Here is a 23,895-nt window from a genome sequence, read left to right on the forward strand (position 1 = left end):
CTGGGCTGGGTGTTCCCTTGAGCTTCTTGGAGCCCCTTGCGCTGTCCCAGCGGGGTGCTCTGTGACGGGTTTGGGGGACCAGCCAGGCACTTACAAATGGAAGTTCTCCTCCCACACAGGGTTCAGGTTCCCATAGATGGTTTTCGTCCGTTTCTTGGTCTTCCCAACCTGGACAGTGACATAGGGATCACTGGAACCCGTCTTGTCCTTTGCCTGCAAGCCCTGGGCACAGACCACTGGAAGACACACAAAAGACAAATACACAAATGTGCACCCGTGGGTGAGGCACGCCGAGGCTGCCATGGTCCCGGCAGTCTAAGTCACACACTGCTCGATGGAGACACCTATGGCCCTGCCTGTGGGCTTTGTTCTAGAATAGCAGGAGAGCCCCTCACCAAAGAAAGATGGAAAGGCACCCCAAGCCCTGGCCTCTGGCGTGAGACCACTCAGTGTCTGCTCCCATCTCCGTGAGCTCCCCAGCCGGACTGGGCTCCAGTTGCCAACCTCGTCACATGCTCTTTGGCGCCTCCTACAGGGCACCTTCGGTCCCTGCGGCACATCTGCATTCCCCAGAGACTTCCTGGGTTCACCTAGCGGATACTTTGTGTGCCCTGAAATCCTCATCTTGGGGTCTCTTTTCCAGGAAATCTAAACGAAGCTGGGAGTGGATAAACACCCCGGCCCCCTTGGTCCTGGACGGGACCACTCTGAAGTGCGTGTCCTATGCTGGTTTCCTGAGCTCTCTAGCCACATGGAGCCCCAATTGTCCACAATATCACCTGCTCCTTGGCGCCCCCTGCAGGACTCCTTACCTCCCTGTCTCAATTCTCCACGCCCAGCTGGGGCTTTTGGGGGTTGTCACCCAGATAAACAGCATGCTCTCATATCCTCTCCTTTGGGTCTGGTTATGGGAGCATCAACAGGACACGCGGGAAGGCATAAACGTTCACCTCACGCGGAGGAACGCCCATTCGTGGACAAGGATACACAAGGACCCGCCCAAGCTCATGCAACCCAGGGGAGGAGCGGGAACGCTGGGCCGCCCGTGGGCGCCCCTGGTCTCACCGGTGATGCTGATCTTGGCCGACCACTTGGACGTGCCGTCCAGCACGCTCTGCTTGACGGCCTTCATCTGCTGCGTGTGCGCCGTCTTGGTCACGGCGAAGATCTCCTGGATGAGCTCGAAGATCTCGGGCTTGTTGCGCTCCCGGATCTTCATGCGGTCCTTGAGCACCATAATGATGTTCTGCGTGCGGTCCTCCGCTCCGTGCTTCGAGCTCTTCTCCGCCGCCCCTGCGAGGCCGCACCAGGCCGGTCACTGGGCCCACCCTTGCCCAGTGTTTCTTCGGTCCCCAAGAAACTAGAGCTGCCATCTCTCGGAAACCTCTCCTCGGAGAACTAACCCATTTCACAGCCCCCTCTGGTGGCGTAGTACCTAAGGCATTCGACTGCTCACCAGTAGGCTGGCAGAAGGTTGGGGCTTCTCTACTTCCGTAGAGATACCGCCTGGGAAACCCAAGGAGGGGTCACTATAAGTCGGGATCGACTCCACGGCATTGAGTTTGGTTTGTTTTTTCTCTCGCGGGTAACAGTTTCCTTTCCTTTCCTTAGTCCCCTCCCACTCTGAGCCCAGTCCCTTCTAGGGTCTAATCTTAACCCAGCCTCCTCCAGGGGAATCACCACTTCGCAGGTCTTACTCGTCCCTGAGCCCCGCTCCGCTTCTCAGATCTCCTCCTTTTTCCTCCCCAGGCCCCCTAGCTCGCCTCCCAAGGACTCTACCTCTTCTCTTCATCTCGCAGCCCACAGCCCCAGCCCCAGCCCCAGCCCTCTTTCTTCAAGCCCTCCCCTCCAGAAACATCTCAGGCCCTTCTTTCTGTCCCTCCTCAGTTCCCACCCAGTGTTGCTGTTGTTGTTATGTGCCACCGAATCTTACTGGACTCATAGCGACCCCTCCTTGGGTTTCCAAGGCAGTATCACTACGGAAGTAGGATTGCCCAACCTTCCTTCCGAGGAGTGGCTGGTGGGTTTGAACCACCAGTCTTCTGGTTAGCAGTCAACTGCCTTAGGCACTATGCCACTAGAGTTCCCTTCGCACCCTGTAGAACCCAGCATTTTTATCCTTGCCTCATCCCTGCAGCGCACGGCCTCTCACAGCCTAGCCCCTCTGTCCGCTCCCTGCTGAGCCCTGCCCACCCTTCGGTCCTAGCCCCATGTGGACCTCCGCCCCCACACCCCAACCGCTCCTGTCCCCGCCCCATTCCTCATAGCCCCGCCCATCACGGGCCTGCGCCACACAGCTCCTCCCTTGTCTGCAGCCCCACTCTGCAGAGCCCTGCCCCAAGCTCCGCCCCACGAGCCCTGCCTTCCAGAGGCCCACTCCACGTGGAACCCAGCCGCTCCTGGGGCCCTGTCCCTTGTGGTGCCCCGCCCTGCCCTGCGCGGAGCCCCCACCCCATCCTCTGTCCCCGCCCCGCACGACCCCGCCCCATACAGTCCCGCCCCTGCCCCGCCCTCACGCTGCAAGCAGTCGGCGTTGAGCAGGTCTTGGCACTTCTCGTGGCACTTGACGCCACACTCGGTGCAGCGCATGCCCTGCCGCGCGATGCCCCACAGTAGCCCCTCACACTCGTAGCAGTAGGTGGGCGTAGTGGCCGTCCACACCTCGAAGTTGTGCGGTGTCGTGCACGAGATGGGGTAGATTAAGGCTTGCAGGGTCTTCTTGTAAACGTGGTTTTTCTGCGGGGGGGGGGGAAGTGTGTGCAGCTATGGGTGGGGCGGCCTCACATGGAGCAGCATAAAGACACCCTAGACCCGCATTCCCCAAAGCCAACGAGGGGAAGTTGCGTGATCCGATTCCCCGCAGCGTGGCCAATGCCTTTGCCCATGCTCCCTTCCTCTTGCCCCAGGCCAAGAAGGGCTGCACTACTTCCCTTAGTCCCCAGCTCAGCCCACCCCACCCACCCCCAGGCCCTGTGGAGGCACCCACGTACCAGCTCCTCGTTATTCAATGTGCTGGAGGCCAAGGCTGAGGTGATGCCTGCTTTCCGGGACTGGACGAGGGACTGTGGCCCACAGGGGCCATGAACACCACGTGATCATTACACCGGAGCAGAATCCACAGCCACGATGGGATCAGTCAGGCATGGATTCCAGTACCACCGGAAATAGGAAGCAGGTGACCAATAGCAGCCAGGAGCAACAAGGAATTGGGAAATGACATGGGATCTGGGTTAGAAGGGATCATGGTAGACAGGCAGACCCACACCCCTGACTCACACACCTCACTGTGGACAGGATTTAGGAGCCATGCTTGGCACCCCTCTGTGGTGATGGCCACAGAGCCAAACCATCAGCCACACCATGGGCCAAGGTAGCTCAGGAGGGCAAAGTCACCAGCTTTCTCCCCAACCTACGAACAATGAACGTGGCAAGTCCCCCTCGGGACCCATGGATTGTGAGCAGGTTGGAAGATCCCAGTTGGGGGTCCAGGAAACAGACTCAGGGTCCCCAGTCACTGTCACTTACCATGGCCTGCATATCCATGCAGCAAGTGGAGTAGAAATCAGACTACATTAGTCCCAGAGAACACCTTGCCATCCCCCAGACCCAGGGCTGCCATGAGCAGTTGCACAGGTTAGGCATTGCTCCAGGCAAGCCTGCTTAGCAGGGGAGCAGAAGGTGCAGGGGCTCACCAGGTCGCTCACAAGGGGAATGGGCTTCCGCTTGCGGATGTCAGGCATGCTGTCAATGATGATGAGGCCACCACCAGGGCTGCAAGACACACACAGGGCTGTTGAGGGCCTAGGCACCCCTCACACAGACATCACCTGGGGCCTGGGCAGGTCACTCGACCTCCCTGGACTTCAACTTCCTCATCTGGGAAACGTGGAGACGGTGTGGTTGCCCACGTTGAATGAACATTTGAATTAAGGCAAAGTGACGTAAGATTTCTTTAAATAATATGACAGTCGCCACAACACTGGACTCAACCACATCAAAGATCATGAAGATGGCCTAGGACTGGGAAAAGGTTCATCACATTATACATAAGATGGCCATGAGGTGGGGTTGACCCAACGGCAATTAACAAACAACAAATAGTATACAATATTCATGAAACCTTTCTTTAAGCGCCAAATGGGAAATGCATATGCATATTTTAAGACTGTCCTGAGAGGTGATTTCAAAGCTGATGTGGGCAAAAAAAAAAAAAAAAAAAACCAGTTACTGTCAAGTCAATTCAGACTCATGGCAGCCCCATGGGTCCCTGGGTGGCATAAACGGTTAGCCAAGTGCTCAACTACTAGCGAAAAGACTGGCGGTTTGAACCCTCCCAGAAGCACCTCCAAGGAGAGGCCTGCCAGTCTTCTACTGCAAGGTCACGGCCATGAAAACCCCACGGAGCACAGCCGTGCTCTGCACACACGAAGCCGCTGTGAGTCGGAGTCAATCTGACGGCCATTCACAACAACAACAAGTAACCTAAATGTTGGCGGTTTGAACCCACCCGACAGTGCCACGGAGAAAAGGCCTGGCAATCCACTGCCCATAAAGATGACAGCCAAGAAAACCCAATGGAGCAATTCTACTCTGTAACACATGGCATTGTCATGATGTGGACTAAGGAACTGGAAATTAGGATCACGTCTATTATCTCCAGGAGGCTTTGCTTAGCTGGTGAGTCAAAGTGGACGCTGTGGCGGGTGCTGTAGTGGCCATCTAGATCCCCTTGATGGAGAGGGGCACCAATCCTCTGGGGGCATGGAGACAGCTCCTTCCCAGATGGTTCCCATTGGCCAAGAGATAGATGAGACTCCTGACAGCCGTGACTCTGGACAGACCCTGTGGTGCTGTTCACACTTCAGGGCTCCCCGTGGGACCAGGCTGAGGCTAGGTGACTCCTCAACTACATCTTTGCTCAGCTGCTTTCCCCACGCTTCTCAGGTTTCTTCTGAGAGCTCCTCCTCCATAAATCTGGTGCACAGGGCCACTCATCCCAGCCTCTGCATCCAGGGACCCCCACCCAGGACACCTGCCCAGCTTCCGGGGAGTGACAGCTGCTGTCTCACTGCCTCTGTTTACAAAGGAGGTCACCGTGCTGCCGCTATTTTAAAACTTCTTGTTAGTTGTCATCCATTTCATCCTGACTCATGGCAACCCCATCTGTGCAGAGTAGAACCTCCCCACGGGCTTTACAAGGCTGTCACCTTTCTGAAGCAGTTGGTCAGGCCACACTTCAGAGGAGCCTCTGAGTGGATCCCAACAGCCAACCTTTTGGCTAGTAGACCAGCACTTAACCATTTGTGCAGGGAATGCCTTTTAAAACATGAGTGTAATTTAAAAATCCCCTTTGCATCCTCTAACCTCACCACCCAAACGATGGGAGGGAGAAAAAAAATATCCTGATTCATGAACTCATCAGGGTAGAACTGATCCACAGAGTTCTCAACATTGTGACTTTTCAGAAGCATATCGACAGCCCTTTCTTCCAAAGTACCTCTGAGTGGGCTTGAACCACTAACCTTTTGGCTGATAGTCAAGTGCTTGACGCTTTACACCACCCAGGGAGCCAGTAATGCTGACAAGCACCTTTGAAAATCAGTAACTTAAAAATAGAAGCTAGACATGACAAAATGCTCCATTTAAGGCCAAACCAAACAGAACCCATTTCTATCAAGTTGATTTTGACTTGTGGCAACCTTATGTGCATCTGAGTAGAACTGAGTACCACAGGGTGTTCTTGGCTGTAATCTTAATGGAAGCAGATTGCCAGGCCTTCCAAGGTACTTCTGGATGGACGCCGACTGCCAACTTTTCGGTTAGTAGTCACTCACAAACCATTTGTGCCACCCAGGATCTCAAGCCCAAACAACTATGGCTAATTAAAGGGCTAGCAACTTTAGCAATAATCTGAGAGATTTAAAAAGCAGAATCAAAGCAAACGATCCACCCAGTATTGCATACGTATGGAGCAAGAAATGGGTTTCTCTTTACCTTACATTTATTTCTAAGGGGAATTGGTCATGAATTACGCAAATGGCTTTGGCCAGGCTCTATACTGCTTCCCCATCTGTGAAATGGGTTCACTGTGAGGATTAAACACTTTACTGGCTTTAGCTCCTGGACTTGGGAAACGCCACGTGAGAATAGCTAGGATATCTGGTCTGTCCACTTTATAAATGGAATCCCTCCCCACTCCAGCTGTGCTGAGGCCCTGAGGGCAAACCAACCTTGAGCTTTGTATCCAAAACCTCTCCCTACAGCTCCATTACTCACCCGCCTTTGAACCAGAGGGATTTTGACATCTCTCCTTCTCCCCGGGCCTGTGGGATGGAAGACAGACATGGTCAGTGTGGTCCCCCTTCCTCTTCCCAGGGCAGGGCAGCCTTCATACCCACTTCTGTATCCCCTTTGAACAGGTCAGAGGCCTGATTCCTAGTCCCGGCTGTGTGTCCTTGGGGAGCTCACTAGCTGTCTCTGGGCCTTCGTTTTTCATCTATAAAACAGACTGGGGAATCTCTCCTCAGCCTTATCTTTCACACTTGGGAATCCATTAGCATCATCTCCAACATGCTAAGGATTCCTTAGCATCATGCTCTGTAACTAAGGGATTCTCAGGGGCTGTAGTCCTAGATTCTGACATACCCCACACTCCTCATAGCCTCACTTGCTTGACCTGATCGCATGCCCCAGGACCTTTGCTCCAGGACGTTTGTTGGAGCTATGCCACCTGCCTGTACACCCTTCTTGGCTTCTGCACCTGACCAGCCTCTGTTCATCGCTCAGCTCTCCGCTGAGACCCAGGGTTGAGGTAACATCCTCATCTCCCCACTGCCTCACAACTAAAGGGTTAACCTGAGTCTCAGGTGTATTAGGTGGGATTTGAGCTGCATAGGGGCCTGACCAGACTGTGTGTAAGTGAATCCTGGGTTGGCTATGGACAGACAAGGGCGTGGCCAAGCTGGGGAGCTGGGTGTGGTCAGATGGGGGTGTGGCCAAGCTGTGTGAGGGCAGGGCATAGACTGGTTGAAATCTGGGCGTTGCTAAATATGGGCGTTGCATGGGCTAGGTAGGGGAGTGGCCAGGCAGGATAGAGGTGGAGCTGATGGGCAGGGACCAAGCTGGGTGTGGGCGGGTCTCGCACTGATTGTTGATATATGGGGCGTGGCCATGCTAGTGGGCTGGGCAGATGGCTAGGCTCTCACTCACCTCCTGCAGCTGCATCCGCACCTTGTTGAAGGCTCGAAGCCAGTTGGCCTTGGCCCTGGACATGGCGTCCTGACCCTCCTGGCTTTCTTCATCCTCCCGTGGCCTGAAACTAAGGCAGGGGTGTTGTGAGGCTCTAGGGCTGGCTTTCTATGACCCCTGATCTTCCCTGGATTCTCACAGCAACACCAACTCTCCATGGTCTTTCTGTCCCTTTTGAGCCACCCTGGTCCACATGTGGGGAGCTCTGGTGGCATAGTGCCTAAGGCATTTGACTGCTAACCAGAAGGCTGGCAGTTCAAACCCACCAGCCACTCCTCGGAAGGAATGTTGGGCAATCTACTCCCATAGTGATACCACCTCGGAAACCCAAGGAGGGGTCCTATGAGTCGGATCCAACTCGACGGCAGTGAGTTTGGCTTTTTGGTTTGGTCCACATGTGACCCCTCTGGGTGGCTCCCTCACCCTTCTCCCACCCACCAGCACTTCTCTGATGCCTTCAAGATCCCAGGCTCCTTCAACAGCTCTGCCCCTCGACCCTTTGTCACCTCTTATGCCCCAGAATCCTTCTGACTCTCTGTGACCTCTGCAACCCTACCTGCCCCTCCAGTCCCCTCCCAACTCCTGAGATCCCTTCATGGCCCCGTGACAACCTCTGGCCTCTCTCTGACTCCACTCCGACCCCATCAAGGGCTCCATGTCCATGCATCCTGGACCCCCCTTCGTCCCCTCCCCTTACCTCTCCTCTGCCTTGGGGGGCTCTGGCTCAGGTGTCCGCTCAGCTGCAGGCCCCTCCTCAGGCATGGCCAGCTCAGGAGCTGTCTTGGCCACATCAAAGGCCTCGGCAGGTTTGGTTGGAGCCTTGTCCTCCTTCTCAGAGGTGGCTGGTGGGAGGCTGACGCGCTTGAAGTCCTTGGGCTCAGACACGGCTGGCTCCTCACGCTCTGAGTAGCCACCCCGTGTCAGCTCAATGTCCTCAGGCACCTCCTCCTCCTCCTCTTCCAGCTCCTCCTCCTCCTCTTCCTCCAGGAAGTCCTCCAGGTCCTCCTCCAGGTCCTCATCCAGCTCGTCCTCATCCTGGTCCCAGCGTGGTGAGTCCTTATGGTAGCTCACCGAGCTGTGGCACGAGTGGTAGGAATCCCGGTCCCGCTCGTCCTCTAGCTCAGAGCCCTGCAGGCTCTGCTCATCCGGGTCGAAGTCCTCACTGAGCTGCGAGCTGCCTTGACTCAGTTCTCCAGAGGAAGCATAGCGGCTGCTGCCCGTGGGGCTGTAGGGACAGTAGGGCAGGTCATTTATTAAGCACCTACTATGTTCCAGGTCCCTCAGTGCCACAAACTGTTTGCAGGTGGCTACCAACCAAAAGGTTGGCAGTTCAAAACCACCCTATGGAGCAGTTCTACACTATAACCCATGGGATCACTCACTATGAGTTGGAATCAATTGGCTAGTAATGGGCTTGGCTTTTTTTTATATATATATTTTTTTAGGTTACTGTGTGCCAAACCCTGCCCAGGACACATAGCCATGAACAGAAGAGACAAAACTCCCTGCCCTCTTGGAGTTTGCGGTCTGGAGGAGATTAAAAAACTGTTCACCCCCATACCCTGTCCCCCACTGTCCACAATGACAAACACAAACCCTCTGTCATCAAGCTGACTCTTACTCATGGCGACCCCCTGTGTTACAAAGCAGAACTGCCCCATAGGGTTTTCATGGCTATAATCTTTAAGGAAGCAGATCACGAGGCCTTTCTTCAGTAGTGCTGCTCAGTGGCTTTAAGTTAGCAGTTGATCGAAAACCCAGGCTCCTGCCATCTACAGCCATGGATACTAAAAAGGAATGAACTATACGTGTAAACTAACTAAAAAACAAGTACTGGAGAGAGAATTCTCATTTTTATCTCTACAGTGTCCCCCGGGCCAGTGGGGAAGTGGATCCCAGGTATTGAGTGGAGGGGGCATTTAGCACAGGGAGTGAGAATGTTTGTGGAGTGACTGAATGAGCAAACTGAATGAAGACAGAACCCAGTTGGTTATAGTGGCAGCTCTACTGGGAGCAGTCTTGTGCTCGTCCACTCACTCAGGGGCTGCAGACTCTGCGACCCATAACTGGTGTCCTCGCCATGCCCCATGGGACACCTGGAGCTCCTGAAACATAAACAAGGCCACACCCCGCTCTTGATTGGCCCCAGCCTCAACCTGGGCCTCCCAGGCCAAGGCCTGAGTTTTCCCTGCCTTCTCTCCTGACCTTAACCTCCCTCCATAGCTGATCCAGCAGCAAGTCTCCTTGGCTGTCCCTTGAAAATGTAGACCAAATCCATCCACTTCTCTGAACGCTGGGACCCACACTGATCCAAGCCCCATCCTAATCCAAGCTCCACCAAGTCCCTGTTTCCCACGGCAGCCACGGGGGCTTCTTCTTCTCCTTTTTTTTATTGTGATTTAGGTGAAAGTTTACAGAGCAAATTTACTTTCCATACAGCAGCTCACATACACTTTGTCTCACGACATTGACTACAATTTCCCACAATGCAACATCTCTCCTTCCACTTCCTCCCCATAGCTACCTCTTCCCTGTGTCCTTTCTTCCCATGCACTCCTGCCCCCCCCCAGCTGTCTCCCTGTGCATACATAGGATGGGGGCTTCTTAAAATCCATATCCATCATATCATCCCCTACTCCAAATCCTACCATGGCTCCCTATTGTCCTTGGAACAAAACCCATGCCATGTCCTTTCTCCCCTGTGAGGCCCAAAACCTCCAACTTCCCAACCTACCTCTCTCCGTCTCCCCCTCACTCTCTTCCTCATCGTTCCTCCGACAACCTACACTTGTTCCCATCCCTGGGCCTTTGCATGTGCTGTGCCCTCTGCCTGGATCACCCCTCCTTGCCTGCTTTATTGGGCAAACTCCTATTCATTCTTCCATTGCCCACTGAAATGTCACTTCTTTGGGTAAGTCACCCCCAGCCCTGCCAGGTCAGGTCCCACCTTATTATCAGCTCCTAGAGCCCTCTAGACCAGGAAAAAATATTTGCCTCTACCTGGGGACGGGCTTGCACCATGACTTATGGGTCACAATTCATTCCCCTTCTAAGCGCTCAATCACTCAACAAATTTCTCACTTCCTTTCTTAAATACTCTGTCCACTCTCAATGCCTGAAACCCCCTTCCCCAGCAAGTCCTGTAGAAAGCAAAATGGGGAACCCCCCTCCAGTTCTTGTTAGTTTGCATATTTAGTACTTGTCATTGGAGCAGGAATACCTGAGTGGCAGAAATGGTAAAACACTGGACTACTAGCCAAAAGGTTGGAGGTTCGAACCCACACAGAGGTGTATAGGAAGACAGTCCTGGTGATTTGCTTCCAAAAGGGCACAGCCTTGAAAACCCTATGGAGCAGTGGTATTTTCACCCACGAGCTGGAATCATTGGAAGGCAACTAACAACAATTGTAGCAAGCAGGAGATGGAATGTGGCAGGGTGAGTAGCTTTGTTTGTTTGTTTTTGCTGTAACAAAGGACCCCAGACTCACCAGTAGGGTGAAGTACACCCCAGTACAGCCTGGGATCCCCAGTGAGGGCAGCAGCCTAGGACTGGGGTCAGAGGATCTGGGGCTGGACCTACCCACCTGCCTTGGGACTTCAGGCACCATGTGAACTAACCTGGGTTTTGCTGTTGCTTCTCAGACTGAGGCATGGGACCCGGAGACTCCCCAACCAAGGCTCAGACATCCAGGGTCTCACTACAGCTCTGGCCCCACTCAGCACCTCCTCTGCCTCCCAGGCATCTCTGGATCAAGTTCATGCCCTTGAGCTTGGCCCCCAAGGGCTTCCCACATGACCTAGCCCCTCTCTACCCCTCCAGCCTTTAGCTAAGCTGTTTCCTCTTCCTGGAATTCCTTACCCATCCTTGGCCACCTCAGTTGTCCTTCAAGACCTACCTCCCATGCACCTTCCTCCAAGAAGCCCTCCCTGCCTTCCCCCAGAGCCCTCAGCCCTGTTCTGCCCTCTAATTGAGCCCTGACCCTGTGGGTTGGGAATATCTGTTTACAACTCTGTTTTCCCCAGTCATTCAGGGCAGCTCTGGGCAGTACAGCTGGAGGGGCAGCCAGTGGCGGGCAGCTCAAGGCAGTTTCTGCTTCTGTAGGTCCCCAAGTGGTACAAAGTGTGCTTGATTGCTAACCTAAAGGTTGGTGATTTGAACCCCCAGTGGTACCAGGGAAGAAAGCCCTGTGACCTGCTTCTGTTAAGATTATAGCCAGGAAAATCCTACAGAGCAGTTCTACTCTTGCAGTGTAGTGAATTACATGGTATGGCTTTTCTCGCCATAGTCTTTGTAACTCCCACTTTACTGTGAGCAACTGAGTAGCTGCTTATTCAAGTCATCCACTTGGGGCAGCATGAAGTAACCTTCTGGGAAAGTTTGCCTTCTCTCAGATGTGTAGAACTCGGATGTTGGGATTGGTTGGTTTTGCTACTCTGCCAGGCTCAAAATGAGTCCTCCCAGAGGCAGAAGGAATCTCTCTGGCAGCTGAGAAAGAGTGCTGCTGAGAGAGATGCACTGCTGAGAGAGATTGAGAGAGACTGGCAGAGAGACGGCCGGCTAAGAGAGACTGAGCGTGTTCATCACCAGACCTGTCTTTCTAGGTGCCTCTGGGGGGGTTTGAACCACCAACCTTTCAATAATAGTTGAACATTTAACCATTTGAGCAACCCTGGGACTCACTTTCTTGCTTATAGACAAGTATAGCAAGGCCAGGACCTGGGTGCAGTGTGTGAGGCCAGAGGCATAGTGAGGGAGTGGGCAGAGGGGGGCATTTGCCAAGTCCAAGGGGGCACCAGATGAAGTGTGGAATGACCTTCCACTGTGATGCAAACATGAAAGGTACCTTACTCAGGCAGATGGACAAAAGGGGGGAAGGCGTTTCTGCTGATGTGTGGCCACTACCAACATCTCCAAAACCAAAAAAAAAAAAAAAAAGCTCACTGATATTGAATTGACATTCTGACTCATAGCGACCCCCACTGGGTTTCTGAGGTGGTGAACCTTTATGGTTCCATGGAGCGGCCGGTGGGTTTGAACCACCAATCTGGTTAGCAGTCAAATGCCTTAGGCACTGTGCTACCAGAGCTCCTTACATCTACTCATCTTAAAATTGGGAAGATGTCACCTGCTGGGTGCTCAAACTGGGGGGAGGGAGCAACTTAAGAGACTGCTCTGAGGCACTCATTACCCTCGCTACACCTCTGAGCCAGGCTGAGTCATGCAAGTACAGGGTCGAATTCTGTATTTATTTGAAATGTTGCTATTTTGTTTATCAGGAATTTTTAAAACTTGACTGAAGAATACTTTACATACAATAAGATCCACCTTTCTAAGGGTATATTTTGGTGAATTTTTTGCATTCATTCTGACTTTTTAAAACACTGCATTGAATATTATTTACCTTGATGACTGAGTGTTTGGATGCCCCCTTAAGTTCAGCATCTGAGACAACTGCCTCACTCGCCCCACCCTAGTCCTGAACCTGAGACTCCAGAGGCTCTGTCAGGCTCTCACAGTAACAGGAGGCCCTGGGATTGGTATGAACTGAGCCTAAAATCTTAGTGATTTTTTTTTTACTATATTAATAGAAATATTAATAACCAGAAAAAAAAATCCAGACTCACTGCAGTCGAGTCAATTCAACTGATAGCGACCCCTCCTTGCATTTCCGAGGCAGATCTCTACAGAAATAGATTGCCCAATCTTCCTTCCAAGGAGTGGCTGGTGGGTTTGAATTGCCAGCCTTCTGGTTAGCAGTCAAATGCCTTAGGCACTATGCCACCAGAGCTGTTTTTTTTATATTATATATTATATATTAATAGAAATATGGGTTCAGTATCAAGGGAGTATATATTTTTTGGCCATATTAATAGAAGTGTAGGTTCAACCCAAGGGAGTACATTTTTGGACTACATTAATAGAAGTATAGATTCAACATCAGAGGAGTCCCCAGTACTCAAAATGTCCTTCCTGCTCACCCTTTAATGGGGGCAATGTACTCTTGGAGGGTGGGGGTGGGGGACAACCATCTAGGTCGAGAACCCACTACCAAAAATCATACCACACCACTGCCTGACATCCAACAGATGCACCTTTTTGTAATTTCTTATGATGATTTGCCAGCTGTGTGACCTCAGGTAACTTATTTAACCTCTCTGTGCCTTGATTCCCCATCTGTTAATAGCATTCCCACCCAGAGAATGAAATAAGATGATGCAGAGAAGGTTTTGAACCCGCACTTGGTGCATAATAGGCTCTTGATACCATTATCTGTACAATTTGTTTATCTAACAGTCACTCCATGGCACTTCCAGAGTAGAGCCCTAAGTGTTTCACACATGTCTCACCTGTTTAACATCCTGTTTGCCACTGTTTGCTTTAGAAACCAGAGTGGAGCGATCAGGGGGTGGTGAGGAGGGCCACAAGTGTGGACTTTAGCCTCCAATGCTCAAGCCCAGCACACAGCACGGGGCAGCGAGTGGCCTATGTGGGCTGGGGGCCCATCTGTCTGACAGGTGTAGGGACAGCCTGCTTTCAAGGACAGAGTGATGGCAGCTGGGCCCACACCTGTTGGGTGGGGACACAGGGTCAGGAACCACCAGGGAGGGCTGGGCAGGGCCACCCAGGACCACCACCCAGCTGTGCCCTGAGAGTCTCTCCAACATCACTGTGCCTCACTGCTCTCCATCAATCCTCATCTCTTCCCTGCCCCCCAGCCCAGTTAGAGACTACATGGGAAGAGTGGCTTTTAAAGGAGCCCTCATATTTCAGAGGACCATCTAGGAACCTCTTGACTTGTCTCCCTTTCTTCTGCCAAGCCAAAGCAGACCCAATGGTTATGGATAGAGAAAGGGCTCTGTTGCCCCCAAGAAAGGGCAGGACATCTTCTTCCTTCCACCACCAGCTACCTTTTGCCTTACACTCCTGTCTTCTCTCCACAGGACAGAGAAGGGGCCTCACTCACAGCCCATCCCACGGTGGCTACCTGAGGGCCCGAGGCTCAGAGAACTCTTCATAACTGTGCATGGAGTCACTGTAGGATTCCCGGGAGCCCAGCGGTGGTGGGCGGACAGAATACTGATGGACAGAGGCGTTGGGCTGTGACGTGGTGTAATAGGGTGGTGGGATGCTGTTGCTGGTCTCACTGCGGTAATCACTGTCACGATCATCTACTGCACTGTCGGGGTCATCGTCTAGAGGAGAAAGAAGGTAGGGGTAGAAGGTGAGGAGGGGAGAGAGAGTGAGAACACACAATAGGGGCCAGTGCAGTCTCCCAGACTTAGGAGGTCTTTACTGGCTGCCAACCCAAGGAGAAGAATGTCTCCCAGAATAGATGAAGGATTTTGGGTCATGTTAATAAAGGCATATGCTATAGGGTAAGGGAGGTGAAAATCCTGTTTTGCCTCATGTAGACCAAACTAGACCTGAAGCCTATAGTTTAAAGTGGGTCCTACAATGTGAGAAGGGCAAGGACAAATTAGAGGGTGTCTTTCAGCTTAAATGTGAGGAGGGACTTTGCCAATTTGGGGGCTCTGAAAATGAGATGGGTATTTCCATCAGGCAGTGAGCACCCCATAAGGGGAGGCACACATGTAAGCACATGGGGCAAGCTGGAGGGCTATCAGAACCAGGTGGAATAACACAGAGATTTCCTGATTATCAGACAGGTGGGACCTAGACCCAAACTCACATGCACAGAAGCTGAGAAGAGGCTGTAGCAAGATACCATTTCACTCAAAAAAGGATTAGATTTTTAATTTGGTGAGATCGCCACACACCCAGAATCTATCACTAAAGTGGAACATCAGTGTTACCAAACTTCAAGTGTGTAATAAAAATGAAAGGATGTTTTGGCTTGGTTTGATTTTCTTAGTACAAAAGATGATTATTATTTTTATTGAAATTTTAAAAAACAAAAGTCTAAATCTAAAAGCAATGCATCTGGGAAACCAGATACTCAGGGATTGTCCCCTTTCCTTTCTGTGCCTTCGATTTTTTTTAGAATCATGGTGAAAATTTATGCAGCATAACATCCACCAATTCAACAATCTCTACATGTACAATTCAGTGGCATTGATTACATTCTTTAAGTTATGCAATTAATCTCACTATCCTTTGGTGTTGGGCGCTCTGGTGACATAGTGCCTAAGGCATTTGACTGCTAACCAGAAGGCTGGCAGTTCAAACCCACCAGCCACTCCTCAGAAGGAAGGTTGGGCAATCTACTTCCGTAGTGATACTGCCTGAGAAACCCAAGGAGGGGTCTCTGTGAGTCGGATCTGACTCCACAGTAGTGAGTTTTGAGTTTTCGTTAGGATAAACTCAATGCTCCTGCAAAAACGTCCCCTTTCCCCTCCTTTCCACCCCTGGTAACAGCTAATCATTTTTTATTTCCACATATTTGCTAAGGAGCTCTGGTGGCATTTGACTGCTAACCAAAATGTTGGCAGTTCAAACTCACCAGTCACTCCGCAGGACGAGGATTGGGCAATCTACTTCTGTAAAGATTTACTGCCTTGGAAACCCAATGGGGATTGTTACGAGTTGGAATTGACTTGATGGCAGTAGGCTGTTTTTTTTTTTTTTTTTTTTGTTATTAAGCACTTGAAAAAAGTTGGCAGTTCAAACCCACCCATGTGGCAACTAACAGCAACATATATTTGCTTATTTCATATAAGTGAGATCATATAATTCTTGTTCTTTTATGACTGACTTATTTCACTCAGTACAATGTTTTCTAGGTCCATCCATGCGCCATGCATCCGAACTTCATTTCTCTTTATACTGAGAGAATTCCATTGCATGTGTTGTACCTTCTGAATTTTGACAATGCACACATTACTCTTATAATTTAAAACGGCAGTAATTCGGTTATCTTTATTTGGAAAGCAGAGTAAAACAGAGTCCATGTAGAAAAGCTGAAGAGTACAGAAAAGGGGGTGGGAGAGGACACCCCAGACTCCAAAAATCTCTGACCAGTCGTGAGAGGGACCTGTGGACTTTGCCTGCTTTCAATGTGTGTTTATGTGTGTGTGTGTCACAGGACAGTCACAGGGCGGAGGACGTGTGAAGGAGACACTAAGTGTGGTGGGAAGAGAGAAACTCAACGTAGTTGTTGTTGTTGTTATGTGCCGTCGAGTCAGACCCGACTCGTAGCGACCCCCCTTGGGTTTCCAAGGCAGTATCACTACGGAAGTAGATTGCCCATCCTTCCTAGTAGACCATATGATTGTATGATTCAAAATGGCCAATACCAGTCCATTTCACCTCACTAATGCCTAGGATATCAATCTTTATGTGTTCCATTTCATTTTTGGCAACTTCCAGTTTTTCTAGATTCACACTTGTACATTCCATGTTCTGATTATTAATGAATGTTTGCAGCTGTTTCTTCCCATTTTGAGTTGTGCCACATCAGCTAATGGAGGTCCACATCATTAAGGTCAACTCCACATTGAGGAGGCAGCTCTTTCCGAGTTGTATTCTGAGCGCCTTCCAGCCTGAGAGGTTCATCTTCTGGCACTATATCAGACAATGTTTCATTGCTACTCATAAAGTTTTCCAGTACTATATCAGACAGTGTTTTACTGCTATTCATAACATCTTTGGTGGCCAGTTTTTTCAGAAGTAGATGGCCTCATCCTCCTTCCCAGTCTGTCCTAACCTGGAAGCTCCACTGAAACTTGTTCACCATGGGGGACCCTGCTAGTATTTGAAATACCTGCAGCAAAGCTTCCAGCCTCACAGCCACATGCAAGGCACCACAGTGTGACAGACTGACAGATGAGTGGTGATCACAGTGGTTTCAATTTAGTTAGAAAGCAATAACGTGGTTGAAAGCCCATTAGCCGAGAAGGAAAGTTGAAATCTTGATAGGGTCGCTCTGGTACACTCAGCCATGGTGTGAATTTACTGGCGATTTCACACACCAAGAAGATGGTTTGCACCTTTTTATGTCTTTAACTATTTTTGCTCATTTCCCAGATGTCTGTCTATTTTTTCTTAGTTTATTATTTTTCACTTTCTAGTTATTCTTAGGGAGCTCTGGTAGCATAGTGCCTAAGGCACTTGACTGCTAACCAGAAGGCTGGCGGTTCAAACCCACCAGCCACTCCTCGGAAGGAAGTTTGGGCAATCTACTTCCGTAGTGATACTGCCTTGGCAACCCAAGGAGGGGTCGCTATGAGTCGGATCCGACTCAATGGCACACAACAAGAAGTTATTCTTAACTAAGTTCATTTCTGTAAGTTTGAAAAAATAGGCCCAAACATTTAAAATGTGGTGAATTGTTCAAAAATTAATTTTATACTTCATATAAAAAGTTATTTTGACTGTTCCCTAGTTGTTTTGCTTTCAGAAAAATCTTACATTCATTTTTAGCTAGCAAAGCCAGCTTTACCACAGTATCTCTGGTTTCCTGACTTCTCATTTGACTTGGGCCACTATGACCCACAAGCTCTTCTTGTCTTCTTGTCTTCATGTCTCTGTGATACATGATCACCATTTGATGGGCTGTGTGTTAGCTTTGACGTTATAGGCAAAAGCCAATGCAAACTTGCCACAAAGTCCTACGATTTAGATTTGTGTGAATCAGAATGAAACAGCAATGCTATATACAATCCCACAAACCTCTAGACGTTTCATCAATGTAACCAAATTTCCCCTTTGACCAATCTTGTTTCTATCCAATTATCTGGATTTATAGTCTTTAGCCAAACCAGTATTTTTCTACCAAATGGTGCTTGATCTTGCCAAGATGTTTTCAACCAAATCACATGGGCTGTTTGTGTGTTCACCAAATTACTTTTTTTCCCCTGACAAATTGTCATTTGAGGGGACAAATGATTGCCAATTAGATTGTCTTTGCTTTCATTTTGTGGCAAATGGACTGTTATCAAGCCATCCCATCTGCAAAATGCCTGTTTAAGCTAAACTGATTTCTAACCAATTTGTTTTTGACAAATTGTTTTGGATCAAAGCGTTTGTAAACAGTTACCCTGGTCCTGAAGGAAGGGAAGGTTGGGCTGGTCCACCAGGATATGGGGAAGGAATGGAGGACCCTCCAGTTGGTGGACAACAGAAAAGCACATAGTTTCATGACTCAGATTAGAAGGACTGAATTTCTCCTGAAAGAAGTAAATGGGAAAATGGAGAAAAATGGGCATCTAATTGGAAGGGTCTGGCTTCCTTCTCGTAGGAGAAAAGAGAAGGAAAGTATTTGTGTGTGGAGAGGTGCTTTTGAGGCTGAGGTTTCTAGAGTGCTATCTGCCCGAGGGTCCGTGCCCAGCTCCTCTGCCTGAGACCCTCTCCCCTCCCCTCCCCACCCATATGAGTGACACTGGGGCCATTTCCTGGTGGAGGAGGAAGATGGGAGACAAAAAAGGCAAAGGGTCACAGGAAGGGAGATGAAGTTATACATGGGGAGCAGGGGTAGGGGGGACACAGTGCCCAGCTGGGGACAGGGCAAGTCTCCAGTCTAAATGCCCACCAGTCCATTGAATCCACCCCCGCCCCAGTGGCAGTGCCATCAGGCAGAGCAGGAATCCCAAGACGGGGCAGGAGGGCACAAGAGGGGTTGTATCAACTCCCCACTTTCCTGTGCAGTGGGGTGGGGGGCCTCAGGCACCAAGGCACCCACCTTCCCATGACCACCCAGAACAAATAGCTGAGTACTTACTCTGCTGCTCACCCCAGCCAAAATAATTCCAGTTGCCTACAAAGAGAAGGGGCAGAGATAATAAAGGGGAGCAGGCAGAGGGGTGGGCATGGGGAGCAGGAGGGCTCCCCCATCCTCCTTTCTTCCCATTTCTTCATCCACCCCAGGACACCAATGCGTTCCTGTCCCTCTTCCCCAAGTATCATTTTAACTGCTGACACCAGTCATGCTGTCTCTCACTGAACCCTCACCATCTTGAGAGGAAGGTGGTATATCCCTATTTTTCATTGAGGCTATAGGCTCAGCCACAGAGTTACAAGGGGGGCATTGGGCTCCCCCTAGACTTGAGGACAAGGAAAGAAACACTGAACTGGAAACCCTAAGCTTCAAAACACCCCTGTTGGGTAGGTTTTGTCATTCTCTTCGCTTTACAGATGAAGACACAAAGCTCAGTGAGATGAAGTGAGTGGCTCAAAGTCACACAGCCTCTGAGCATCAGGGCCAGGGAGAGAACCATGTCTCCTCCCTGCTTATTCCCAATGGCTGGCATCTCAGAAAATACCCTGGAACTGAGTCCTAATTCTTTTGACTCTTGGCTAACTTGTCTGTGGAATGGGGGTGATGAAACACTCCCCAAAGGACTCAAAGGTAAATGCTGGGCAATGGGTTCTATTTTCCAATTCATGCCCACCCCTCGGCTTCATCCCACCTTTCAGGTACTGTTTGTTGCTCTGCTCCTGCCCCCACTTTGCATGTCCCTACCCCCAATCCATTCTCTGGGAGGAGGGGTTGAAATTCCTCCAAGAGATGTCAAGGGACCCATTCAATATCACATGCCAAATTCTGGTGGAAATGGGGCTCCCCAAATGCAGAACTCTAGACCTTCCCACCCCCTGAAGCTTCATCACCACTATCCTAGGCACGTAGAGGGGACAACGGATACGGGGGAGACTGTGAGAGGGGAGGGAAAGAGAATGGGAAAGCAGATGGAAAAGGAGGAGGCTGGATTGGGAGCGGGGCCAGGTGCCAGTGGCCAAGGCTTCTGCTCTGACACTGTATGATTTGCCACTTCTTCCCCACCATGATGACTTAGAGGGTGCTTTTAAGAGGTAGAATATCTCCTTGACCCGTACAGAACTAGTCTGGGTCTAACTATCCACAGGGCCAAGGAAGATAAACAACATTGAAAACTCCAGCCTTCATGGGGGGTCAGCAGGCAGAGTAACATGATCATCATAACAATTAATAGATATGGTGCAGTGGAAAGAGAAGCAAGGTGGGAGTTCCTTACACCTGAGTTCAAATTCTGACTCTTCCACTTGTTGGCTATGTAACCAAGTCAATTTTCTTGGACCTCAGTTTCTTTACCTGTGAAAATGGGCACATGAAACAGCCTTCGTCCATTGTACGTATGTTGGAGGACTCATTTGGTTAGTGTCTGTTTGTGCCATCAGACACAGATGGGTTGGCCCCATGAATAGTTTAAGGAACGATAGGATGGAATTGAAGACCTTGAATCTTTCCAACAGCCCTCAGAGTGAGAGGGCTATCAGATGCCCATTTCAAAGAGAGGGACCCTAAGGATCAGAGAGGGGCACTGGCCTACCTGTGGTATGTGACAAGGAAGGACTCAAACCAAGTTCCAGATCTCTTCTTCTTTCCACTACACTATGAGGAGACACTGTGGTCACTCTCAGGACCTATCTCTCTTTATGACCCTTTAGACAGGACAGTCACAGCATGGGGAGGGATGAGGGTTCCTTCCAGAGAGGAAGTGAGAAGTACTTACAACACTGGTTGCTGGGGACAGGGAGAGGCTTCTCTTGCTCATCTTGAAAGGAGTACTGAGGGAAGGGAAGGAGAGAGGGCTCGTCACAGGGGCAGAAGCAGAGAACCAGCATAGCTCTGTCCCATTTGACTCCTTCCTACCTCCTCGGTCCCCTCCCTCTGGAGGAGAAGGATACAAGTATCCACAGAGATAGAGAGATAAAGGGGGAGAGAAAGACACCCAGAGACAGAGAGACAGTGGGAAACAGAGTTAAAGAAAAAAGAAACACAGCTGAAGAGAGAAACACAGAGACAGAAAAGATGAAGTCCAGGAGCTAAAGAAAGAAGAAGATGAGTTTGGACAAAAGTTAGGAACACATGAGTGTTGCTCCTTTAGAGTGCCTGGGTGTTATGAGTTGAATGGTATCCCTCCCCCAAATATATGTTGCAAATCCTGACCCCTATACCTGTGGTTGTAATCCCGTTTGGGAATGGGTTTTCTTTGTTATGTCAGTGAGGCATAATTAGTGTAGGATGTGTCTTACATCAATCTCTTTTGAGATATAAAAGAGCAGATCAAGCAAGAAGCAAAAAAAAAAAAACAGAGATGGAGGAAGAGAGATGCTAAGCCACGTGGAGATCACCAAGGAACTGAGAAAGAGAAGCCGACAGAGAGAGAATGCCTTCCTCCAGAGCTGGCACCCCGAATTCAGACTTCCAGCCTCCTAAACTGTGCGAAAATTAATTTATGCAAAAATTAATTTATGGGAGCTCTGGTAGCATAGTGGCTAAGGCACTTGACTGCTAACCAGAAGGCTGGCGGTTCAAACCCACCAGCCACTTCTCGGAAGGAAGATAGCTTCGTAGTGATACTGCCTCGGAAACCCAAGAAGGGGTCACTATCAGTCGGGTCCGACTCCACGGCACATAACAACAACAACAAAGCCACCCACTTTGAGTATTTCTTTTATAGCAACACTAGATAACTAAGACAGTGGGTGATGCAAAGAGTTAAGGTGCTTGGCTGCTAACTGAAAGGTTGAAGGTTTGAGTACACCAAGAGGTGCCTCAGGAAAAAGCCTGGTGATCAGTTCCCCAGCCATTGAAAAGCCATGGAGCACAGTCTCACTCTGACACACACAGGTCACTATGAGTCAGGGCTGACATAATGGCAACTGATTTGGTTTGGTTGCTCCTTTTCCCTCAGCTTCTCACTAAAAAATGTCCTGCTCTTGCCTTCTGTTTGTTTCCTGCTCTTGCTCTCTGAAGACTGTCTTCCAGGGCTACACTGGGTCTTTGCACTGTGATGATGCAGGGCCAAGAAGAAAGGGGATGACATGGAAGACAAAGAGGCACAAGGGCTAGGAGTAGTGGGAGGGAGGACTTTCAGGAAAGTTTCAGTGTCACTTAGGACCTGACAGGTGTGTGGGCAGAAAGAAGGTGTAAGAAATGCTTCCAGGGACCATGGACCTATTAAAGTGCATTTGACAAATGCAGAATTTGAGTTGTTTGAAATTGTGACGTGATTGGTGGACTGTGTTCTATTGGGATCCCATAATTGCTTTGAGACTGGACCACATGCACCACTGATTTAATCAGGTTACAAAGTTAGAGACACAGATGGAGAGGAAGACAAGCTGAGAGAGAAGAGACAGGAGGTTATGAGGAAGCAAAGAGACAGAGGAGACAAGGACCAAGGAGATCCACCCCGAATACTCACCTCCTCCTGGTCCCGCATGGCGTTCAGCTGCTCCAGCTTCTTGGCCCAGTAGCGTGCTTCCTCCTCGGGAATGTCTGGGAGCAGAGCCAGGGCTATGAGCTGGTGAAGCCTGCCCTGCCCCTCGGCTCCTCTGGAGCATCCTATGCCTGCCTATGGAGCTCTGGCCCAGCCTCTTGGGTCTTTGGCAAAGTCTGGGTGGGGGTGGACTGGTTTTGAGTGGGTGGGGAAGGGAAGGGGAGGATTGAGCAACCCCCTTACCTGACGTCCCCTCACCCCACATGGCTACATCAGGAATGGATAGAGGGTGAGAGGGGAGATGTGTCCTAGCTTTATGAGGGTGGGGGAATCATGGGTTCTCAGAAGGACAATGTGGAAAGACAGGAGCTGCCTCCAGGAAAGACAGACAGGGCTCTTTTTGTCCCTCTGCCTGTCTCTCTCTCTCCCATCCTCTGTCTGTTTCTCCCTGTATCTCTCTCTCTGTTTCTGTCTCTGTCTCAGTGCTTCTCTATCTCTGCTTTTCTCTCTTTCTAGTTCTTTTTTCTGTTTCTGTCTATGTCTTTCCCTGTGTCTTTCTGCCTCTGTCTCTCTTACTATCTCTGTCTTACTCTCTGCCTCTGTCTCTCTCTCTCTCTCTCTCTCTCTCTCTCTCTGCCTCTTCCCCAACCCCCAGTTCACTCCTGCAACCTAAAGCCTCACCAAACACCAGTGAAGCTCAGACCTGAGTCTTGTGGCTCCCCCTCAGCACAGGCAAGGCTGGGACGTGCTCTGCATACAACAGGTGCGTGACCAGTAGATGCCTGCAAACCAGGAAACTCTCCTCTGGGGGTCGGGACCCTCATCTGCAGAATGAAGTGTCAGCTCCCTTCACCAGGGTCCAATCATTGTTCTGGTCTCACTAGGTGACCTCAGGAAGCAAGGCAGGGATGGGCCAGGCATTCAGGCCCCACACTCACCTAAAGGCAGCTCAAAGCGGGTGTCAAGGAGAATGCGGTGGAAGGTGGGATCTTTGGTGCCACAGATCTCATTGTCCGCCATGATGACCTGCGAGTCCAGTGTCAGCCACTCTCCAGGACCCTCCTAGGGCCATGAGGTGGGGACAGGGGTCAGTGTCTCAGTGAGTGGTCTCCCTCCTTTCATATGAGGCATCCACCTCACCCCATCTTACTCACAGAGGGGAGGTCCCCATTCATGGGCCACATGGTGGGTTTGAGGAACCCAGAGAGTGAGCCCTATGGGGCCAGGCAGGGACAGCCCTGTATGCCTGCTCCCTGACCCTGATGAGGGGGTATGGAGACTTGATTTCAAATGAAAGCCCTGATCCATCCACCATCTAAAAACACACCCAAGCAAATGAGCCAACATTCTCCTGCGGGCTGGAGGGGTACACTCTGATCTCAGTGTCATCATTTCTCAAATGAGAACGATCTTCTGTGGAATGTGTTTTCTGAAGCTCCAGAAAGAGGCTGGGGGACAGAGGTGTTGATCTGGGGTCTCCTGCGTGGT

The 23,895-nt window shown here is 50.5% G+C and overlaps 1 protein-coding gene across 1 annotated transcript in view; it reads right to left on the bottom strand.

Moving 5' to 3' along the window:
* Positions 1-23,895, bottom strand: part of UNC13A (unc-13 homolog A) — a 66,658-nt gene that overhangs the window by 37,936 nt on the left and 4,827 nt on the right. Inside the window, exons 5-18 of the mRNA XM_042781591.1 lie at positions 23,346-23,469; positions 22,393-22,466; positions 20,695-20,749; positions 18,927-18,962; positions 14,235-14,442; positions 7,946-8,473; positions 7,210-7,318; positions 6,277-6,323; positions 3,693-3,771; positions 3,526-3,531; positions 2,991-3,062; positions 2,517-2,736; positions 1,066-1,293; positions 95-236 (exon numbers count right to left, since the gene is read on the bottom strand). Of these exons, the coding sequence (XP_042637525.1) occupies positions 95-236; positions 1,066-1,293; positions 2,517-2,736; positions 2,991-3,062; positions 3,526-3,531; positions 3,693-3,771; positions 6,277-6,323; positions 7,210-7,318; positions 7,946-8,473; positions 14,235-14,442; positions 18,927-18,962; positions 20,695-20,749; positions 22,393-22,466; positions 23,346-23,469 (1,928 nt within the window). The remainder of the gene's footprint in view (positions 1-94; positions 237-1,065; positions 1,294-2,516; positions 2,737-2,990; positions 3,063-3,525; positions 3,532-3,692; positions 3,772-6,276; positions 6,324-7,209; positions 7,319-7,945; positions 8,474-14,234; positions 14,443-18,926; positions 18,963-20,694; positions 20,750-22,392; positions 22,467-23,345; positions 23,470-23,895) is intronic.

This window comes from Orycteropus afer, unplaced genomic scaffold (assembly GCF_000298275.1).
Source record: "Orycteropus afer afer isolate SDZICR_OR568_19922 unplaced genomic scaffold, OryAfe1.0 scaffold00136, whole genome shotgun sequence".
Taxonomy (NCBI): Eukaryota; Metazoa; Chordata; class Mammalia; order Tubulidentata; family Orycteropodidae; genus Orycteropus; species Orycteropus afer.